At 42.0% G+C, this 20,000-nt stretch overlaps 2 protein-coding genes across 3 annotated transcripts in view; both read right to left on the bottom strand.

Moving 5' to 3' along the window:
- The window catches only part of clk2b (CDC-like kinase 2b), a 28,347-nt gene extending 10,947 nt beyond the window's left edge, over positions 1 to 17,400 (bottom strand). For both annotated transcript variants that reach the window (XR_014625029.1, XM_084385517.1), the window contains exons 1-5: positions 17,268 to 17,400; positions 15,436 to 15,608; positions 14,799 to 15,027; positions 122 to 209; positions 1 to 21 (exon numbers count right to left, since the gene is read on the bottom strand). The exon at positions 1 to 21 is cut by the window's left edge and continues 46 nt beyond it. Coding sequence is in view for 1 of the 2 variants with exons in the window: in XM_084385517.1 (XP_084241643.1) it covers positions 1 to 21; positions 122 to 209; positions 14,799 to 15,027; positions 15,436 to 15,608 (511 nt within the window). In the remaining variant the exon portion in view is untranslated. The remainder of the gene's footprint in view (positions 22 to 121; positions 210 to 14,798; positions 15,028 to 15,435; positions 15,609 to 17,267) is intronic.
- A 746-nt stretch (positions 17,401 to 18,146) lies between these two features.
- creb3l4 (cAMP responsive element binding protein 3-like 4) overlaps positions 18,147 to 20,000 on the bottom strand; it is a 9,122-nt gene continuing 7,268 nt past the window's right edge. Inside the window, exon 10 of the mRNA XM_084386083.1 lies at positions 18,147 to 20,000. This exon is cut by the window's right edge and continues 18 nt beyond it. Within this exon, the coding sequence (XP_084242209.1) occupies positions 19,735 to 20,000 (266 nt within the window). The 3' untranslated portion in view covers positions 18,147 to 19,734.

Here is a 20,000-nt window from a genome sequence, read left to right as displayed (position 1 = left end):
CGAGCGTTCCCACGATCTCATCTGCACAAGAAGCACAAACGTCACAAAAACACCCAGTGTGACAGTGTGTGTAGAGTACAGTGTGTGTAGAGTATAGTGTGTGTAGAGATGAGAAACGCACATCTGTCCTGAAGCACGTCACCAGGCCGATAAACCAGGTGACCCTCGTCATCATCTTTAACAGCCCACCCGCGCACACGACTGCAACTCTGAGAGAGAGAGAGCGAGAGAGAGAGAGCGAGAGAGAGAGAGAGAGAGAGAGAGAGAGAGCGAGAGAGAGAGAGAGAGAGAGAGAGAGAGAGAGAGAGAGAGAGAGAGAGAGAGAGAGAGAGAGATCATCAAATACTTTGCCCAAACTTCATAAAATTAAACAATAAAATACAACTTCAACATTTATTAGGTGAAAAAAGAGATTGTTTCCTACTAGCAGCAAATATACTGATGCCTGTCACAAGAAGAGGGAGGAGTCGACAAATCAGTGATGCGCTCACACACACACACAGACACACACACACACGCACGCACGCACTCAATTCTAAATTGTTCATAGAATTCTGAAATGTTGATTAATCTTTCTACTTGCCTGTGTTAATTTTTACCATATATATACAGTACCAGTCAAAAGTTTGGAAACACTACTATTTTTTAATGTTTTTGCAAGAAGTCTCTTATGCTCATCAAGCCTGCAGTTAAAAAAAAATAAAATAAAAAAAAACCAGTAATATTATGAAATATTATTACAATTTAAAATAATGGTTCTCTTTTTTAATATACTTTAAAATGTAATTTATTTTTGTGATGCAAAGCTGAATTTTCATCAGCAAGTACTCCAGTCTTTGGTGTCTTATGATCCTTCAGAAATCATTCTAATATGATGATTTGATACTCAGTTATTATCAATGATGGAAACAGTTGTGCTGTTTAATATATTTTTTTGGAATACTTTTTTCAGGATTCATTGATGAGTAAAACATTAACAGCATTTATTCATAAAAACAGCATTTATTCAAAATAAAAACATTTCTAACAATATAAATCGTTACCATCACCTTTTATCAATTTAACACATTCTTGTTGAATTAAAGTACTAATTTCTTTTAAAAAAAATAGTTATTGTTCCCAAACTTTTGAACGGTAGTGTATATTGTTACAAAAGATTTCTATTCTAAATAAATACAGTTCTTTTTAACTTTTTATTCATCAAATAATCCTGAAAAAAGTATCTCAGGTTATAAAAAAATATTAAGCAGCACAACTGTTTCCAACATTGATCATAAATCAGCATATTAGAATGATTTCTGAAGGATCATAAGACACCAAAGACTGGAGTACTTGCTGATGAAAATTCAGCTTTGCATCACACAAATAAATTACATTTTAAAGTATATTAAAAAAGAGAACCATTATTTTAAATTGTAATAATATTTCATAATATTACTGGTTTTTTTTTTTTTTTTTACTGCAGGCTTGATGAGCATAAGAGACTTCTTTCAAAAGCATTAAAAATAGTAACGTTTCCAAACTTTTGACTGGTACTGTATATATATATATATATTTTTTTTTTTTATCAATATTTATTTATCTATTTGTTTGTATGTATGTATATGTCTGATGATTGGCAATGCTTTGGCAATACACTGAAACAATTGTCTCAAACATCTAAACATGAGCAGCTGGAAAAATGTTACTGTATTGATTATATGGTTTATATGGTTAATCCCAGCAGACAGTGAGCGGATGACATCACAGATGCTGAACATCGGATCGGGATTAGATGAATATATTATATACAGGAGAACATTTCTCTGCGAATCCACCTCTCATTTCATTGATCACTTATTGACTGGTCTCTGCTGTTGCTTGTGGAACCAAATGTCGGCTGGTGTGTGTAAACGTGCAGATTAAGGGCCGCTAATATTATAATAAGATCCTCTTCATACGTCAGAAGGAGAAGAAATCTGATCTGCTTATTTTATGACGTGCTTGCAGAGAAAGCCTCACCAGAACACAGTTACTGGGTTTCAGAAGCACTGGACCGGATTACAGCACTGGACGGGTTAGTTCAGCCAAAAATGAAAATTCTGTTATTTTTGTGTGTTTTTTTTTGCACACAAAAGTATTCTCGTCGCTTGATAACGTAAGGTTGAGCCGCTGTCGTCACTCGGACTACTTTAAACATTGTCTTTACTGACTTTCTGGGCCGGCAAGTTTCGACCCCAGAGAAGCCTATGAGGAGTGAGACAGCTCTCAGACATAATCACTAATATCTTCATTTGTGTTCTGAAGATGAACGAGAGTCTTACGGGTCTGGAACAGCGTGAGGGAGAGAAATTACTGACAGCATTTTACACTTTTGGGTGAACTAGCCCTAAACACAGGGAAAGTCTGATTTTCATGATATGTCTGCTGTAAATCTGCTGCTGAGATGCACACACACTTCCTTTACGGCACAAGCCCTGTACTGAGGAAGCCAGGTGTTCAGTGTTAGTAACCCTCACAAACCTAAAGCTGCTTTACTCATCGCACATGATGGAGTCTGCAGTCACTGAACTCAACATCAGGCTCTGGGAAGTGGCTTTGGTGTGAAAACCACAAACGTTCATTTGCATTCATCGCAAACAATAATCGGACGTGTCCCTCAGTGTGTGTAAACATGAGCGCTGATATACTCATGCAGAACTGTGGCCTGTCACAGACGCAGAGACATTTAACGGTCGTTAAACGTACGTTCTAATTTAAATGTAGTACCTACTCATATAGTACACGATTTCGGACGCAGCTTGAGTTCACTTGTTCAACCGAGTCAGAGATTCAACCTCTAACTTCTAGTCTAACTTAACATTACACATGAACGTTTATTATGGGCTGTCACAGACACAGAGACATGAAGCTGTGCGTCTCTTTAATTGGACACCTCGTCTGTCTTAATCAAGAACACAGTGACTCCAGATACGACACAAACATGACGAGCCCAGCAGACACTTGAGAAGAGGAGGTCAAACACACACACACACACACACACACACTTGACATTATAATGACGTGAATGTAAAACTCACATTAAAACATCCTAACAGGAAAACACACTCATCGTCTCGCAGAGCTTTCATGTAAAGTTCATCATAATGTCGACTGACTAACACAAATATGAGGAAATATGAGGAAAACACTACAAAAACATTTGGTTTAATATATAATATATACTTTAATATATAATTTCGTCACTAAAGAAGGTTTTATCAGATTCACTCACTGCTGGAGAAAGATCTGCACCCGAAACACAACTGATAAACACACACAGACACGCAGTGTGAAGGATACTCACACACAGGCAGAGGCAGTCCAAGACGCTCTTAAACACTGAGTAAAGCTCTGTCTTACCCATAACTCCAGTCTAACACACACATCTAGCCTACATCTGACTGACGGAGAGAGAGAGAGAGAGAGAGAGAGAGTGAGTGTAGGAACAGGAGAAAATCTTCAAGTGTGTGTGTGTGTGTGTGTGTGTGTGTGTGTGTGTGTGTGTGTGTGTGAGAGAGAGAGAGGAGACTTGGGCTAATTTTAAACGTTCCTGACGGGCCCCAGGGGAAATCCTGAGACACACACACTAACCCGACCCCTAAACCTACCCATCACACAAACATACACACACACACACACACACACACACACACACACACACACACACACTAACCCGACCCCTAAACCTACCCATCACACAAACATACACACACACACACACACACACACACACACAAACCCGACCCCTAAACCTACCCATCACACACACACACACACACACACACACACACACACACTAACCCGACCCCTAAACCAGTGTTTCCCACACAGACTAATTCGCGGCGGTGCGCCACAGAATCACCACCGGCCGCCACATATTGCGTTTCGTTATAAAAAAAAATGTTTTACGCTATTTAAAACACACAGCGTATTAAGAGTACGAGTGATGTAGATGCTAACTGCTGTGCTTGCAATAGGCGCATATTACTGAGAGAACGAGCAGAGAGAGAGAGAGAGAGAGAGAGAGAGAGGAGGGAGAGAGAGAGAGAGAGAGAGAGAAGGGAAGGAGAGAGAGAGAGAGAGAGAGAGAGGAGGGAGAGAGAGAGAGAGAGAGAGAGAGAGAGGAGGGAAGGAGAGAGAGAGAGAGAGAGGAGGGAGAGAGAGAGAGAGAGAGAGAGGAGGGAGAGAGAGAGAGAGAGAGAGAGAGAGAGAGAGAGAGAGAGAGAGAGAGAGAGAGAGAGAGAGAGAGAGATTTTGAGATTTTACAAGTACTTTATTAAAACAGTTGTAAAAAACAACACTCAATCAAATAAAATCACATTAAATCAACACACTCTTAAAAGTTAGATTATTCTCTACAACAGAGCAGAGTACATCTTTGTGACACCAAATATTGGAAAATTTTCCGAGATCGTTCATCAAACTGTAGTAATTAAAATCTATTCTTAAACGTGATTTCAACATTTTGACAAATACAAAAACAGCATCATCATCTGTAGAACCTTCAACCTTATTTCGTCTACTCATATACACAGCCATCTTTGCTCTCCCCAAAATGAAATTAAAGAGTTGACACTGCTCTCTCTTTTTTTGTGAATACCTGTAACCTAAAATAAACAACTGTTTGGAAAAAACTACATCAAACAATTTGAAAAGATCCTCCAACATAGAGAACAGTGGCACAAGACGACAACAGTCCATGAAGCAGTGAAAAACAGTCTCACGAAGAGTGCAAAAAGGACAGTCATGATTAACATCAGGGTTTAAAACCGAGATAAAAGAATTAACAGCCACGGCTGTATGTAAAACTCTCCACTGCAAATCAGCAACTTTCTTCAACAATGGTGGTTTATACAGCGCCCTCCATTCAGGTCCAACACCATCTATCAGACCCAAGCGAGCTCTCCATGGAGTGTCAATCTTACCATTTAGTTTATCTTTATTCAAAATTTTCACAATCAATCTATATAACAATTTCTTGTCAGCATCATGAACAGACAAACAAGGATTATCGATTCCTAAGAAAAAACCTGTACAGTCCTTAAAGTCTGGGAGAATCTTCACCAAAGGAAAAGCATCATCAACACTATAATGAGCAGAACCATCACAATAAAAATGCAACAATGTGCGTTCAGAGTCTGTTAAACCCTCTTTCCACTTTTTGAGCAACAACTCAACCATGCGAATAGAGTGCACCTTTACATGAGAAGCAAGTAGAAGCGCATTGTCCATGTTTGCACCTGTAAAGTGAATTACATGTCCCAAAGTCACTACATTAGCCAAACAGAACTGTTTGAGTAAACTGGGACCTGGTTGACAAGCTGCACTCAAACGGGTCCCATACACAACTGGCTCTTGAAGAAGCCAGTACAGTGAGCTGTGATGTTCTGTCCTCTCCGTCTTAAATAGATTCCAGACTTTTAACAGTCCACGGTAGAAACTCGGCAAGCCACTGGTGTTGAGCTGTTTTAAGTCCATCAGAAACAATGTTCTGTCTAGGCCAAGTCCACCTAGCTGGTTCAGAATAGTGCATGCCAGCGGTCTCCACACCAGGTCTGCGGGACCACACAGAAACCTCTGCACAAACTGGAAACGAAAAGTAGCCCCTCTACTGTTCAGATGAATTACGCCTTGTCCTCCTTCATCTTTCGGCAAAAACAACACACTTTGAGGCGTCCAATGCAGACGATCCCAAAAGAAATCAACAAGAAGTGCCTGAATCTTTGGTAGCAGATCTGGAGGAGGATCAACACACGATAAACGATGCCATAAAGTGGATGAAATCAGGTTGTTAATGACAAGAACTCTACCTCGATAAGACATCTTTGGTAAAATCCACTTCCATCTAGCAAAACAACCTTTAGTTTTTTCAAGAACATTATCCCAGTTTTTAAGGACAAAAGTTTCTTCACCCAAAAATACACCTAAGTATTTTAACCCCCCGTCTGTCTTCCAATTTAACCCCACAGGCAATTTAAACTTTTTCTCCATCACTCCTATACAGAGAGCTTCACTTTTGCTCCAGTTTACTCTGGCTGAAGAAATTATACCAAATTGAACTATCACATTTGTCAGTATATCAATATCTTGTTGGTTATCAACAAAGATGACTAAATCATCTGCATACGCAGATAGCTTTAAAGGTATATTGCACCCTGGTAAAATCACACCTTTTAAAACAGATCTAAGTTTATGTAATAAGGGTTCAAACGCCAGAGAATACAACATGCCAGAGAGGGCACAGCCCTGCCTAATTCCCCGCTGGACCTGGAAAGGAGCGCTCAAAACACCATTGATTTTTAAAACACTCTGAACATCACAGTACAACGTCTTAATCTTGTTAGTAAAATCAGAAGTAAAACCAAACGCACTCATTGTTTCCCATAAATATTTGTGTTCAACGCGGTCAAACGCTTTCTCCTGATCAATAGAAACTATTCCCATTTTAAGACCAAAAAGCTTAGAGATTTCTAACAAGTCTCGGATAAGAACAATATTATCATAAATCAGCCTGCCAGGGACACAATAGGTTTGATCAGGCAAAATTACTTGTTCCATAACTTTACTAAGTCTGTTGGCCAACACTTTGGAGAGTATCTTATAATCAGTGCAAAGCAGGGATACAGGTCTCCAGTTTTTTATAAGCTGCAGGTCACCTTTCTTTGGCAGCAGGGTAAGAACTGCCCTCCTGCAACTTAAAGGCAGAAGTCCATTGGCTAAACTATCCTTCAGTACTGCCAGAAGATCTTCTCCAATTAAAAACCAAAAAAACTTATAAAAATCAACTGGTAGACCATCTAATCCAGGAGATTTTCTGCTCTGCATACTCTGCAACGCTACATACAATTCACCAAGGGAAATATCTGAATCCAGCACAACATTGCTTTCTTGTGCAACCTGGGGAAGACCAGTATAAAAACTCTGAGCTAACATCGGCTCTTCTTGGTGTTCACACTTATACAGTTCACAGTAAAAGCTGACAGCATGTTTACGAATAGCAGCATGATCAGACAACACATGCCCAGCATCAGACTTTAAACCATGAATGTATCTCTTTTGACCGTTTTTCCGCTCCAATCCAAAAAAAAAGTGTGATGGAACATCCATTTCTACCACATTTTTAAAGCGGGACCTAATAAGAGCCCCTTGTGCTGATACCCCAAGCAGGTTCGTTAAAACAGTCTTTTTGACCTCAAGAGCTTCAAAATACCGTTGATCTTTTGTGGCCTCAGCCAAAACCTGGAGTTCCTCTACTTCAGACTCCAGAGCTTTCACTGACTTCAGTAACACTTTGGTGACATTACAATTATATTGCTGACACAGCTGTTTTGTTTGAACTTTTCCAAAGTCCCACCATTGTTGTAGAGACATAAAATCATTTCTTCTACTTTGATGATTTTTCCAAAAAGATACAAAAATGTCTTTAAAATTTTTATCTTCTAGTAAAGCTGTATTAAAATGCCAATAGGCACTACTAGGCTTTACACACTTCAAAAAGACACAAACCAAGACGAGTGAGTGATCGGAAAAACCAACAGGGCTAATAAAGCAGTTTTTAACAACATTAGAATGAAATTTAAAACAATAAAAACGATCGAGTCTGGCCATAGACAATAAATTGTCTTTACAATGAGTCCAGGTATACTGCCTTTGATTGTCATGTAACCCTCTCCACACATCATATAACTCATAAGTCTCTAACAGTTGAATGAGACGTGTGCGGGAGGCCGGGTGAGGCTCGACATGATTCCTGTCAAGTCTACTCTCTGTACAATTCCAGTCTCCACCTATAAATAAGAACTCTTTATCATTACAATCTCTGATAACATCATTTACAGTTTCCAAAAAAATCAATCTCTCTTTACCAACAGCTGGAGCATATACAGTGATGAACACGAGTTGTACATTTTCATATATTACTCTGACTTTTAACAGTCGGCCTTTAATCATCTCTTCACATTCAACAGAGTGAGGATTGAAACCTTTGGAAAAAAGAACACCCACTCCACAACTATTACTAGTTTTGTGACTTAAAAAAACATCACCCTCCCATTCTCTCTTCCAGTCAACTTCGTTATCAACAGTACTATGCGTCTCTTGTACAAAGATAACGTCCAATTTTTTAAGGGAGCACAGTCTGAAAAATGAAGCTCTTTTTCCTTCATCTCTCGCTCCATTCAAATTCAGACTGCCTATTTTTAACTCACTCATTAAAAAAAAGAAAAAAAGAAAACCAAAAGAGAAACAAGAAATAAACAAATATGAAAAACTAAACATATTCGCCATCTTCTAACTGTCTTTTAACTTTCAAAACAAGTTTCTTTAAGCGATACCTTTCTTGATCAGTAAAGATTTTCTCCCCAGCACTTTCAGAACTTTTTTGAAAATTCTTAACTGAATCAATAAAAAGTTGTAGATCAGGAAAAGCACTCTCAAGTTTTACATTCCTAGCTCCCTTAGTACTCTTGAGAAACTTCTTAATACTCAACATAGAGTAGCCACCTCTTTCCAGGGGCAAAGATTGCGATGAAACTATAGATTCTGCATCAGAGTCTACCTCAACGTCACTATAAGAAGTTTGGGAGCAATCACGAAGAGGAAAAATTTTCGTTTTTTCAGAGCATTGAAACTCATCTCTTGTTTTTCTTTCCTTAACATTATCTTCATCAGATTTATCATCTACTAGCATCTCACTTTCTTCAGTCAAAGGACATTCTACCTCCTCTACTTCTTTCTGAGTGCTACTACTGGCCTCTTCCATATCATGCTGTTGACTGTTCTCAACTGGAGAGGGAGCCTGAAAAAGCTCTTCATTCTTCTGTGTTGATCTCTTATTTTGTTCAAGCTTCTGAGCTTTGTACGATTTTTTCGTTTTTAAACCGTCTGAATCATTCCGTTTTTGTCCCTGAGAATGTTTTGGTTCACTCTGTTTTTGTCCCTGAATTTCATTTGATTCACTTTGTTTTTGTCCCTGATTTTCAATTGATTCATTCTGTTTTTGTCCCTGAATTTCATTTGATTCACTTTGTTTTTGTCCCTGAGTTTCAATTGATTCATTCTGTTTTTGTCCCTGAATTTCAATTAAATCACTTTGTTTTTGTCCCTGAGTTGATTCACTTTGTTTTTTCCCCTGAGTTTCATTTGAATCACTTTGTTTTTGTCCCTGAGTTGATTCACTTTGTTTTTTCCCCTGAGTTTCATTTGAATCACTTTGTTTTTGTCCCTGAATTTCATTTGATTCAATTTGTTTTTGTCCCTGAATTTCATTGAGCTTACTTTGTTTAAGTCCCTGAGACTCCTTTAATACATTCTGTGTTTGTCCTTGTAATTTATTTGTTTTGTCCAATTTTTGTCCCTGAAAATCATTTGATTCATTTTGTTTTTGTCCCTGAGATTTACTTGACTCACCCTGTTCTATGGTCTTATTATTAATTTCAGCAGGGAATTTTTCTGGGCATGATCGTATAAGGTGACCCTCTATTCCACATCCAAAACATTTCATTTTCTCAGACGTTACATAAACGTTGTAATCATAATCATCCACTTTGAACTTGAACACTAAATTTAATTCTTCATTGTTGTTTTTAAGAATCATGAAAACCTGCCTTCTAAAAGAAACAACATGTCTCAAATGCGGAGATTTACACCCAAGGCCAATTGTTTTAATCGGAGACATTAGCTGTCCATGTCTGGAAAGTTCCCTCTCTAACATTTCGTTACTAATAAACGGAGGGACTTGCGACAAAATTATCTTTTTTGCCGGATTAACGAGCGGCACCGCCTGAACCAAGATATCTTTGATCGTTACTCCTTGTTCAACAATCGTTGCAACTTTATCAAAGCTATCTACAAAGATCACAACACCGTTGTTCATCCTTGACGCGGATTTAACGCTATCATATCCAATAATCCCTCCGACTGCCAAAGCGCAATCCTCCACAGAACAGTCTATAGTTGGACAAAGTTTAAAGGCATGTCGACGCGTGAGCGTTTCAAGCCCCGCGCCTCCAACACCGCGAACCGGCATGACTCCCGGTTACACCGGTCGTCGCCTCCACCACGACAACTAACCCACTTAAACTACACCACTAACGATAAACTAAATAAAACTAAAACAACATAGAAAAAAAGATAGAAAAGATAGAAAAAACACTCACTCAAAAACCACGCTCCCAATCTCGCATCCACTCACGCAACTTCCGCTCAAAGAGAGAGAGAGAGAGAGAGAGAGAGAGAGAGAGAGAGAGAGAGAGAGAGAGAGAGAGAGAGAGAGAATTGTGCTAAAAAAATAAAATAACGTTTTTGCGCTGCCTTCTCCTCCTCTAAGCGCTCCGCCCGTTCAGATGACATGGAAAACACTTTCAATAAACTAAACAAAACTTATCCAGTGATGAAATGTTTTCTGTGTTGACAGATCTTGTGCGGTGTCCTAAACTGCCGGGATAATCACACAACGCCTACAAGTCCGCTAATGACACGTCCGATCGCGAACTAATGACTCCTTTGAACCGATTCACTTTAATGAAGGGTTAAACCAGCTGATCTGTCCGACACTGAACTCACCAGACGTCTGCATCGGTGTATAACAAACCGGTAACACTTTACAATAAGGTTCCCTTTATTAAACTCTAGTTAACTACATCAGTTAACATTAACTATTAATAAACTGCACTTCTACAGCATTTATTAATCTTTATTAATGTTAATTACTAGTCGCCTATATTATTTAAATCAAAAGTTGTATTTGTTAACATTAGTCAGCCTAATGCACTGTGTGAAGAAACATAATAAAAATACTGTTCACTGTTTGTTCAATTAAGATTAACAAAGATTAATAAATACAGTACTAATGTATTGCTCGTGGTTCATTAGTTAGCCTCTAAATCTAATACATTCAAACTCAAATCAAACCACACTCAACACCTCTTAAGATGAGAATGTAAGTGTGCTTACCCCATTTCTTTAGTAAGAGTGTTTAGCAAGATAAACCTTAACCTTAATAAACTACTGTATTCCCTTCCTTGAACTGCCACCTTAACATGGTGGAGGGGTTTGAGTACCCGAATGACCCTAGGAGCTATGTTGTCCGGGGCTATATGCCCCTGGTAGGGTCTCCCAAGGCAAACAGGTCCTAGGTGACGGGTCAGACTAAGAGCGGTTCAAAAACCCCTTATGAGAGAAATTAAACCGAGGACCGTGACGCCGCCCGGTATGGCGCAGCCGGGGCCCCACCCTGGAGCCAGGCCCGGGGTTGGGGCTCGTATGCGAGCGCCTGGTGGCCGGGCCTCCCCCCGCCTTCCCGTGGGCTCACCACCTACAGGAGGGACCGTAAGGGGCCGGTGCTGAGAGAATTGGGCGGCAGTCAAAGGCGGGGGCCTCGACAACCCGATCCCTAGACACGGAAACTAGCTCTAGGGACGTGGAACGTCACCTCGCTGGCGGGGAAGGAGCCTGAGATTGTGTGTGAGGTTGAGAGGTTCCGACTAGAGATAGTTGGGATCACCTCTACGCACGGCTTGGGCTCTGGAACCACACTCCTCGAGAGAGGATGGACTCTTCACCACTCTGGAGTTGCCCATGGTAAGAGGCGGCGGGCTGGTATGGGTTTGCTCATAGCCCCCCAGCTCAGCCGCCATGTGTTGGAGTTCACCCCGGTGAACGAGAGGGTCGCTTCCCTGCGCCTACGGGTCGGGGATAGGTCTCTCACTGTCGTGTGTGCCTACGGGCCAAACGGCAGTGCAGAGTACCCGGCCTTCTTGGGGTCTCTGGGAGGGGTGCTGGAAAGTGCTCCAACTGGGGACATCGTCGTTCTACTGGGGGACTTCAATGCCCACGTGGGCAATGACAGTGACACCTGGAGGGGCGTGATTGGGAGGAACGGCCCCCCTGATCTGAACCCGAGTGGTGTTCAGTTATTGGACTTCTGTGCTAGTTACAGTTTGTCCATAACGAACACCATGTTCAAGCATAAGGGTGTCCATCAGTGCACGTGGCACCAGAACGCCGTAGATCGATGATCGATTTTGTGGTCGTTTCATCTGACCTGCGGCCGTATGTCTTGGACACTCGGGTAAAGAGAGGGGCGGAGCTGTCAACTGATCACCACCTGGTGGTGAGTTGGATCCGATGGCGGGGGAGGAAGCTGGACAGACTCGGCAGACCCAAGCGTACTGTGAGGGTCTGCTGGGAACGTTTGGCCGAGTCCCCTGTCAGAGAGATCTTCAACTCCCACCTCCGGCGGAGCTTCGACCGGATCCCGAGGGAGTCTGGAGATATTGAGTCCGAGTGGACCATGTTCTCCACCTCCATTGTCGAAGCGGCCGCTCGGAGCTGTGGCCGTAAGGTCTCCGGTGCCTGTTGAGGCGGCAATCCCCGAACCCGGTGGTGGACACCGGAAGTAAGGGATGCCATCAAGCGGAAGGAGGAGTCCTATCAGGCCTGGTTGGCTTGTGGGACTCCTGAGGCAGCTGACGGGTACCGGCAGGCCAAGCGAACTGCAGCCCGGGTGGTTGTGGAGGCAAAAACTCGGGCCTGGGAGGAGTTCGGTGAGGCCATGGGGAAGGACTATCGGCTGGCCTCGAAGAGATTCTGGCAAACCGTCCGGCGCCTCAGGAGAGGGAAGCAGTGCCCAACCAACGCTGTCTACAGTAGAGGTGGGGAGCTGTTGACCTCAACTGGGGATGTCGTTGGACGGTGGAAGGAATACTTCGAGGATCTCCTCAATCCCGCCGTCACGTCTTCCATTGAGGAAGCAGAGGCTGAGGGCTCAGAGGTGGACTCGTCCATCACCCAAGCTGAAGTCACTGAGGTAGTCAAGAAACTCCTCGGTGGCAAGGCACCGGGGGTGGATGAGATCCGCCCTGAGTACCTCAAGTCTCTGGATGCTGTGGGGCTGTCTTGGCTGACACTCCTCTGCAACATCGCGTGGCGGTCGGGGACGCACAGTGCCTCTGGGATGGCAGACCGGGGTGGTGGTCCCTCTTTTTAAGAAGGGGGACCGGAGGGTGTGTTCCAACTATTGGGGGATCACACTTCTCAGCCTCCCTGGGAAAGTCTATGCCAGGGTACTGGAGAGGAGAATACAGCCGATAGTAGAACCTCGGATTCAGGAGGAACAGTGTGGTTTTCGTCCAGGCCATGGAACACCAGACCAGCTCTATACCCTCTACAGGATGCTGGAGGGTTCATGGGAGTTTGCCCAACCAGTCCACATGTGCTTTGTGGATTTGGAGAAGGCATCCGACTGTGTCCCTCGCGGCGGCCTGTGGAGGGTGCTCCGGGAGTATGGGGTCCGGGGTCCTTTACTAAGGGCTGTCCGGTCCCTGTATGACCGAAGCAGGAGCTTGGTTCGCATTGCCGGCAGTAAGTCAGACTTGTTCCCGGTGCGTGTTGGACTCCGGCAGGGCTGCCCTTTGTCGCCGGTTCTGTTCATAATTTTTATGGACAGAATTTCTAGGCGCAGCCAGGGGCCGGAGGGTGTCAGGTTTGGGGACAACACGATTTCGTCTCTGCTCTTTGCGGATGATGTTGTCGTGTTGGCCTCATCAAACCAGGACCTTCAGCATGCACTGGGACGGTTTGCAGCCGAGTGTGAAACGGCTGGGATGGGAATCAGCACCTCCAAATCCGAGGCCATGGTCCTCAGTCGGAAAAGGGTGGCTTGCTCGCTTCAGGTTGGTGGAGAGTTCCTGCCTCAAGTGGAGGAGTTTAAGTATCTTGGGGTTTTGTTCACAAGTGAGGGAAGGATGGAACGGGAGATTGACAGACGGATCGGTGCAGCTTCTGCAGTAATGCGGTCGATGTACCGGTCTGTCGTGGTGAAGAAAGAGCTGAGCCGCAAGGCGAAGCTCTCGATTTACCGGTCAATCTACGTTCCTACTCTCACCTATGGTCATGAGCTTTGGGTCATGACCGAAAGGACAAGATCCCGGATACAGGCGGCCGAAATGAGCTTTCTCCGCAGGGTGGCTGGGCGATCCCTTAGAGATAGGGTGAGAAGCTCGGTCACTCAGGAGGAGCTCAGAGTAGAGCCGCTGCTCCTCCACATCGAGGGGTCAGCTGAGGTGGCTCGGGCATCTGTTCTGGATGCCTCCTGGACGCCTTCCCGGGAAGGTGTTCCGGGCGTGTCCCACTGGGAGGAGACCCCGGGGAAGACCTAGGACACGCTGGAGAGACTATGTCTCCCGGCTGGCCTGGGAACGCCTCGGTGTCCCCCCGGAAGAGCTGGAGGAAGTGTCCAGGGAGAGGGAAGTCTGGGCATCTCTGCTTAGACTGCTGCCCCCGCGACCCGGCCCCGGATAAGCGGAAGAAGATGGATGGATGGAACTACTGTATTTTCAGGTTTTCTATATGACAATGTGTAGCACATTTACCAAAACAATCTTTTAGTTTCGACTGTTCAGGGTAAATGCAGTCGGGTTGTCGAGGTCTAAACTCTAAATAAGCCGTGAATCTAATAAACTTACTATAAATAATGTTATGTCTTTTTTGCACTCTTACACTGAATGTTTGGATTTGGTGAAGGTGTGAATAATTTTTGATTAATATTTAATATAATAAAGTTCTGTGGAACAAATGATTAAGGAAGGATGGGTTAGGGTAAGGGTAGCACTAACCTTGCTGAAAGTGGATATGATTAATTTGGGACTGAATAAAATCAGAGCATGTAAACACAGCACAGACACATGATGAGACCAGGACAGTGTGTGTGTGTGTGTGTGTGTGTGTGTGTGTGTGTGTGTGTGTGTTTGTGTGTGTGTGTGAAGCACCGTACTCACGGAGGACAAGGACCGGCTCTGACTGAAGGAGTGTGTTCTGGAGCGGGTCCTGGTTCTGCGGTGTCTGCGCACGCGTCGACTGCTCCTCTGATCCGCTCCGGGATCCCGATCCGAACGGAAGTCGTGAGAGCGACGGGAGAAGTGTGTGTGTCGGAAGAAGCCGTTCTCTACAAACTCCTCGCGCTCGCCGCGACAGTAGCGTCTGCTGCTCAGCCTGTGGTCGTCGTAACTGGAGGATCACACACACACACACACACACACACACACACACACACACTGAGTGGTGCTAGCGTTGGGTATCGTTTCAATTTTAACAAATCTGCTTTTTATCGATTCCTTATTTCGATTCCAATAAGGTAAAAAACAAAACAAAACGTAGATATTCACTTTTAGTCTTATTGCAAAACATGTAATTAGTGTTAATATAGAGAGTAATATTAGTGTAATATTAATGTTATTATAGAGGAATATTAGGCTGCTGTCACTTTAAGAGCTGCACGGATCTAATATACTGATACACATGAGAACAGAGTCTCTCGCGCTTGATTGGTTTAAACTCTTACTGAAATGCTCACAAAGGAATCAATAAGTGGAATCGAGATTTTAACTGTATGCCGAGCCTGAGGCTGAGCGGTACCTCCTGGAGCGCTGGCGTCTGTCCCGGTTCCGTCTCCGGCTTCGGTCCCGCTGGACACTGGAGGACGAGGAGCGGCTGCGTGTGCGGCGTCTCCGCCGGTGCCGTTCGTATCGAACATGATGATTCCCGCTGCGACTCCGCTCTGACGACGGGTACCGCCGAGAGTGAGGCATCTGCACACAACACACACTCATCAGTTACACTAGTGCTTATAGTCCACACACACACACCTGAGCCTGATTGCATCTCTAGCATTCTGGGGTTAGCCAACTATGGTCGCAAGTTCTGTCGTTATCAGCAGTCGAGTCGGTGTTTCCAGCGATGCTTGTGTGTCTGGAAGGGCAGATCTGGAAGCTTGTTTCCGCCACAGAGTGAAAAATAAAAAAGGTAATTGCGACATTTTAATCTCACAATTCTGACTTTTTATCTCAGAATTGCGTGATATAAAGTCAGAATTGCGAGTTATAAAGTCAGAATTGTGAGATATAAAGTCAGACTTGCGAGATATAAAGTCAAAATTGCGTGATATAAAGTCAGAATTAGGCTATGAGATATAGGCTAAACTCGCAATTGCGAGGAATATACCTGAAATTCTGACTTTTTTTCTCAGAATTGCATGTTTATATCTCGCAATTTTGACTTTACAATACGCAATTGCGAAATATAAAGTCAGAATTGCGTGATATAGTCAGAATTACGAGATATATAGTCAGAATTGCGAGATATAAAGTCAGAATTGTGAGATATAAAGTCAGACTTGCGTGATATAAAGTTGCAATTGTGAGATATAAACTATTCTGAGGAAAAAAATTTATAATTAAATAATTTCCTTAGAATTGGACTTTATATCTCACAATTCTGAGAAAAGATGTCAGAATTGCGAGATATAAAGTCAGAATTGTGAGATATAAAGTCAGAGAAATAAAGTCGCAATTGTGAGATAAAAAGTCGCAATTATCTTTTAAAATGTTTTATTCTGTGGCGGACACAAGCTTCCATAAGTGGTCAGAAGCAGAGATGCATCAGTTTTCGGTCATGATCTTGTGTTGATGATGCAAGAGTCCGGCCCTCTGTAAAGTCTCCTCCAGAACATCCCAAACACTCTCCATGAGCTCACGGACTGGGTTTCATGCTCCTCTCCAGCCATTCCCTCACAATCTGGACATTCTCACACGGACATTTCCATACATTAAATAATAGAATTAAAAACGAAATAAATCAAAAGATAAGTAAACATTAACAAACGTTCTAAACCTACAATTTCCAACAATCTCAAAAACATTCTTATGTTAATAATCCCTAATGTTAATAAATAACTCCTGATCTTTGTGATAAATTTGTCTTAATATGTATAAAGAATTTTGCAAAACAATAACACACAGCCTGACTAACGTTAGTTCTTAAAGCACAATCTCCACATATACTGCTGGTTTCTGCAGCTGACCAGTTTAAACCCAGTCACAGAGATTATCTGTCACTTGAACAACTTAAACAGGGAAATAAAACGCGTATGATAATGAACAGAATATCTTCTTTTGTGTTTCTCAGGAGTCAGTCAGTCATACAGGTTTAAACCAGATTTTTTTGTTAGTAGATATACTATACATACTATATATAACTGTTACATGAGTTATATGTTAGTACACATACTGTATATGTGTGTGTATTATTATTGTTATATGTATATATTTAATTAGCTGATTTCTGCTGAGTTCTCCTCAGTAGCGGTTAGCCCATCGAGCTAACAGCGCCAAACATACGCAGATAAACCCGCCACTGCGAACTTCAGGACCTCAGTCTGTTCACATAATCAATATAATGACCATATTTACCGCTTTAGCAGCGACGCCGGTGCGTTTATCCCACAGAAAATCCGTTCTGCCGTTATTTTACCGCTCCGTGAATTCACGCGCACAACTTCCGGTGATGAGCTCAGCGCGCGCGCACACGCAGTTTCACTAAATCAAAGTGCGCGTTCAAGAGACGCGACAAATATGTGAAAAATTATATATATTTAGGTTCAGATGAGGGTTTTTTAAAGAATACTCAGGCCAACATTCAAGGCTTGACTAACTTTGCTTTTCTAGTTAAAGAATAAGCTAATAATTCCTTTGAAGTGGCAGATATTTCAAATAATTGCCTAATTCAAATAACTATAAAAAGAAATTAATCGATCCAATGGCTGGAAATGAAGGGAAATGTATTGTATGGATACTGTATGCGATATCATTAGACATTGTAAAACCCATGATGACCTTTAGAGAAGAACATTCTGGATCGTGTGTCATCTCTGTTTTCTGGACTAAATTCTAATTTCTAGAATTCTAAATAAACTTTTAATTGTTTTATATCTTAACTAGTTTAACACTAAACTTAATTGTATTATCTATTTTAACTAGTTTAATTCTAAACTTTTAATTGTATTTTTTATATCTTAAACTAGAGTAATACTAAACTTAATTTCATAATTTATTTTAACTAATATAATTCTAAACTTTTTTTATTTATTGACTAGTTTCATTCAAAACTTTGTTTTATTTTTTATTTTAACTGCTTTAAATCTTAATTTTTTGTTCATTTTAAATAGTTTAATTCTAAACTTTAATTCTAATATCTGTTTTCAGGACTTAATTCTGTCTTTCTTTAATGGTTAATGGCTCAAATTAACAACAACAACAACAACAACAACAACAACAACAACAACAACAAAACATTATGAATGTAACTTTTATTCAGAAGACAATAAAATAAGAAAAGAGACCCAATCCTTGCATCGGAAGCAGGAAAACATGGATATTCTGAAGCGGTTTGACATCAGATCCGTTCACACTCACTCAGGTCTGATATCTAGATCTCACTCGGAGCCAGAAATGCAAAAGTCACGATATAAACTTGCATTTGCGAAAAAAGGTCAGAATTGCGGAATAAAAAGTCGCAATTACCTGTTTTATTTTATAATTCTGTGGCGGAAACAAGTTTCCATAAAAAGCAGCACAAGTGACAACCAAATCAGTACTAAACAAATTGAACGTACAAACAGAAATGTCCCTATTAATATGTATTAATTTCTGTGTTGTGACACACTAAAGCACATGATGATGATGATGACGACGACACTGGCTGCTCAAACACACCCGTGTCTGAGTTCAGTGGGAATAAATAATGCAGAACCGTATGGAGTGAATTTTGTGCCATAATTAAGAAGCAAACAAATCCAGCATTATGCAAACTAACTCGATCGGCTTTGCAAAGGAAAACTCGACTCGCAAAACAAACTGAATTGCTTTTGACATTTTTTCTACATCGGACGCCTGCGAAATGACTAAATTAGTGATTATGTCTACACTGAACGAGCCTATTTCTGTCGTTCTATATAAATTAATGAGAACATTTAATTTAATTGAAAGGAGGGTTTCATGATTCTTTATATTTGTAAAACACAATATATATCTGTTACTCCTCTGCGTTTTCACTCAAATAGACGTTTGTATTTCCACATTGCTTTCTGTTTGTTTGTGAGTCCAGTTTTCCTTTGCAAAGCAGATCGAGTTTGTTTGCAAAATGCTGGATTTGTTTGTTTAAAGGGGTGGTAATGCCCTTTTCACAGATGTAAAATAAGAGTGTGTGTGAAGGTTTTGCTCTAAATTCCCCACAGATATTTTTATATAACATGTCAAAATGGTCCCTTTTTGAGGGTGAGCAAAAACGCACTGTTTTTGTGTCTGTCCCTTTAAATGCAAATGAGCTGCTGCTCCCGGCACAGAGGGCGGAGCTTCAAGAGCTTGTGTGTGTGTGTGTGTTAGCAGCTCTGATTACCTCACATACACATGCACTGACATTTTTTAACAACTTTTAGGCTTTTATGTTCAAACCGGAGTCAGTCAATGATGGAGAGACTCGAGAAGAAGTGACAACATGTAGAAGCAACAGGACATTTCTGAAGGGTTAGGTGATGAAGTAGTTATCTTCTAGTCATTGATTAGCATATTCTGTGTTGATAATCTATAAATCGTGTTCCGGGGGCGGGGATTATGTAAATTTTTGGGCTGGTGATGTCACTAACCCGGGAGGAATGTGGTGTAGTCTCTACCAGCCGTTTGTTGTAGTCCTTAAAAAGCAATTTCTGTTAAAGAAAATCTCCCTTTGCTTTGAACTTTGAGCATCGTAACTTTGCAGATGATGTTTATGCTCAAACAGCAACATTACACACTAACTAAAGTCAGAAAAGTCAAATCATAATCAACCACCCCTTTAATTATGGCACAACATTGACTCCATAGAACCGTATCTAACAGAGGGTCACATCTCGTCTGCATGCGTCTGCGTGGCTGCGTCTGCGTTTGCAGGAGCCGTTAGAGACACAGACAGGAGTGTGTCTGCGCCTGCAGGAGCCGATAGAGACAGGAGTGTGTCTGCGTTCGTGCCGTTCTTCTGCTCTTCTGCCTGCGACTGCGACTGCGACTGCGACTGCGCATCTGAGGGCCAGTCTGAGTCTGACAGCTTCAGTTCTGTGGGATCTGGAACCAGCGGATCCTCCAGGAGCACCAGAGAGCCCGCGTCATTCA

The sequence above is a fragment of the Rutilus rutilus genome (assembly GCF_951802725.1).
Source record: "Rutilus rutilus genome assembly, chromosome: 17".
Taxonomy (NCBI): Eukaryota; Metazoa; Chordata; class Actinopteri; order Cypriniformes; family Leuciscidae; genus Rutilus; species Rutilus rutilus.
Note: the sequence above shows the minus strand (reverse complement) of the source record. Positions and strands in the feature narration are given on the sequence as shown.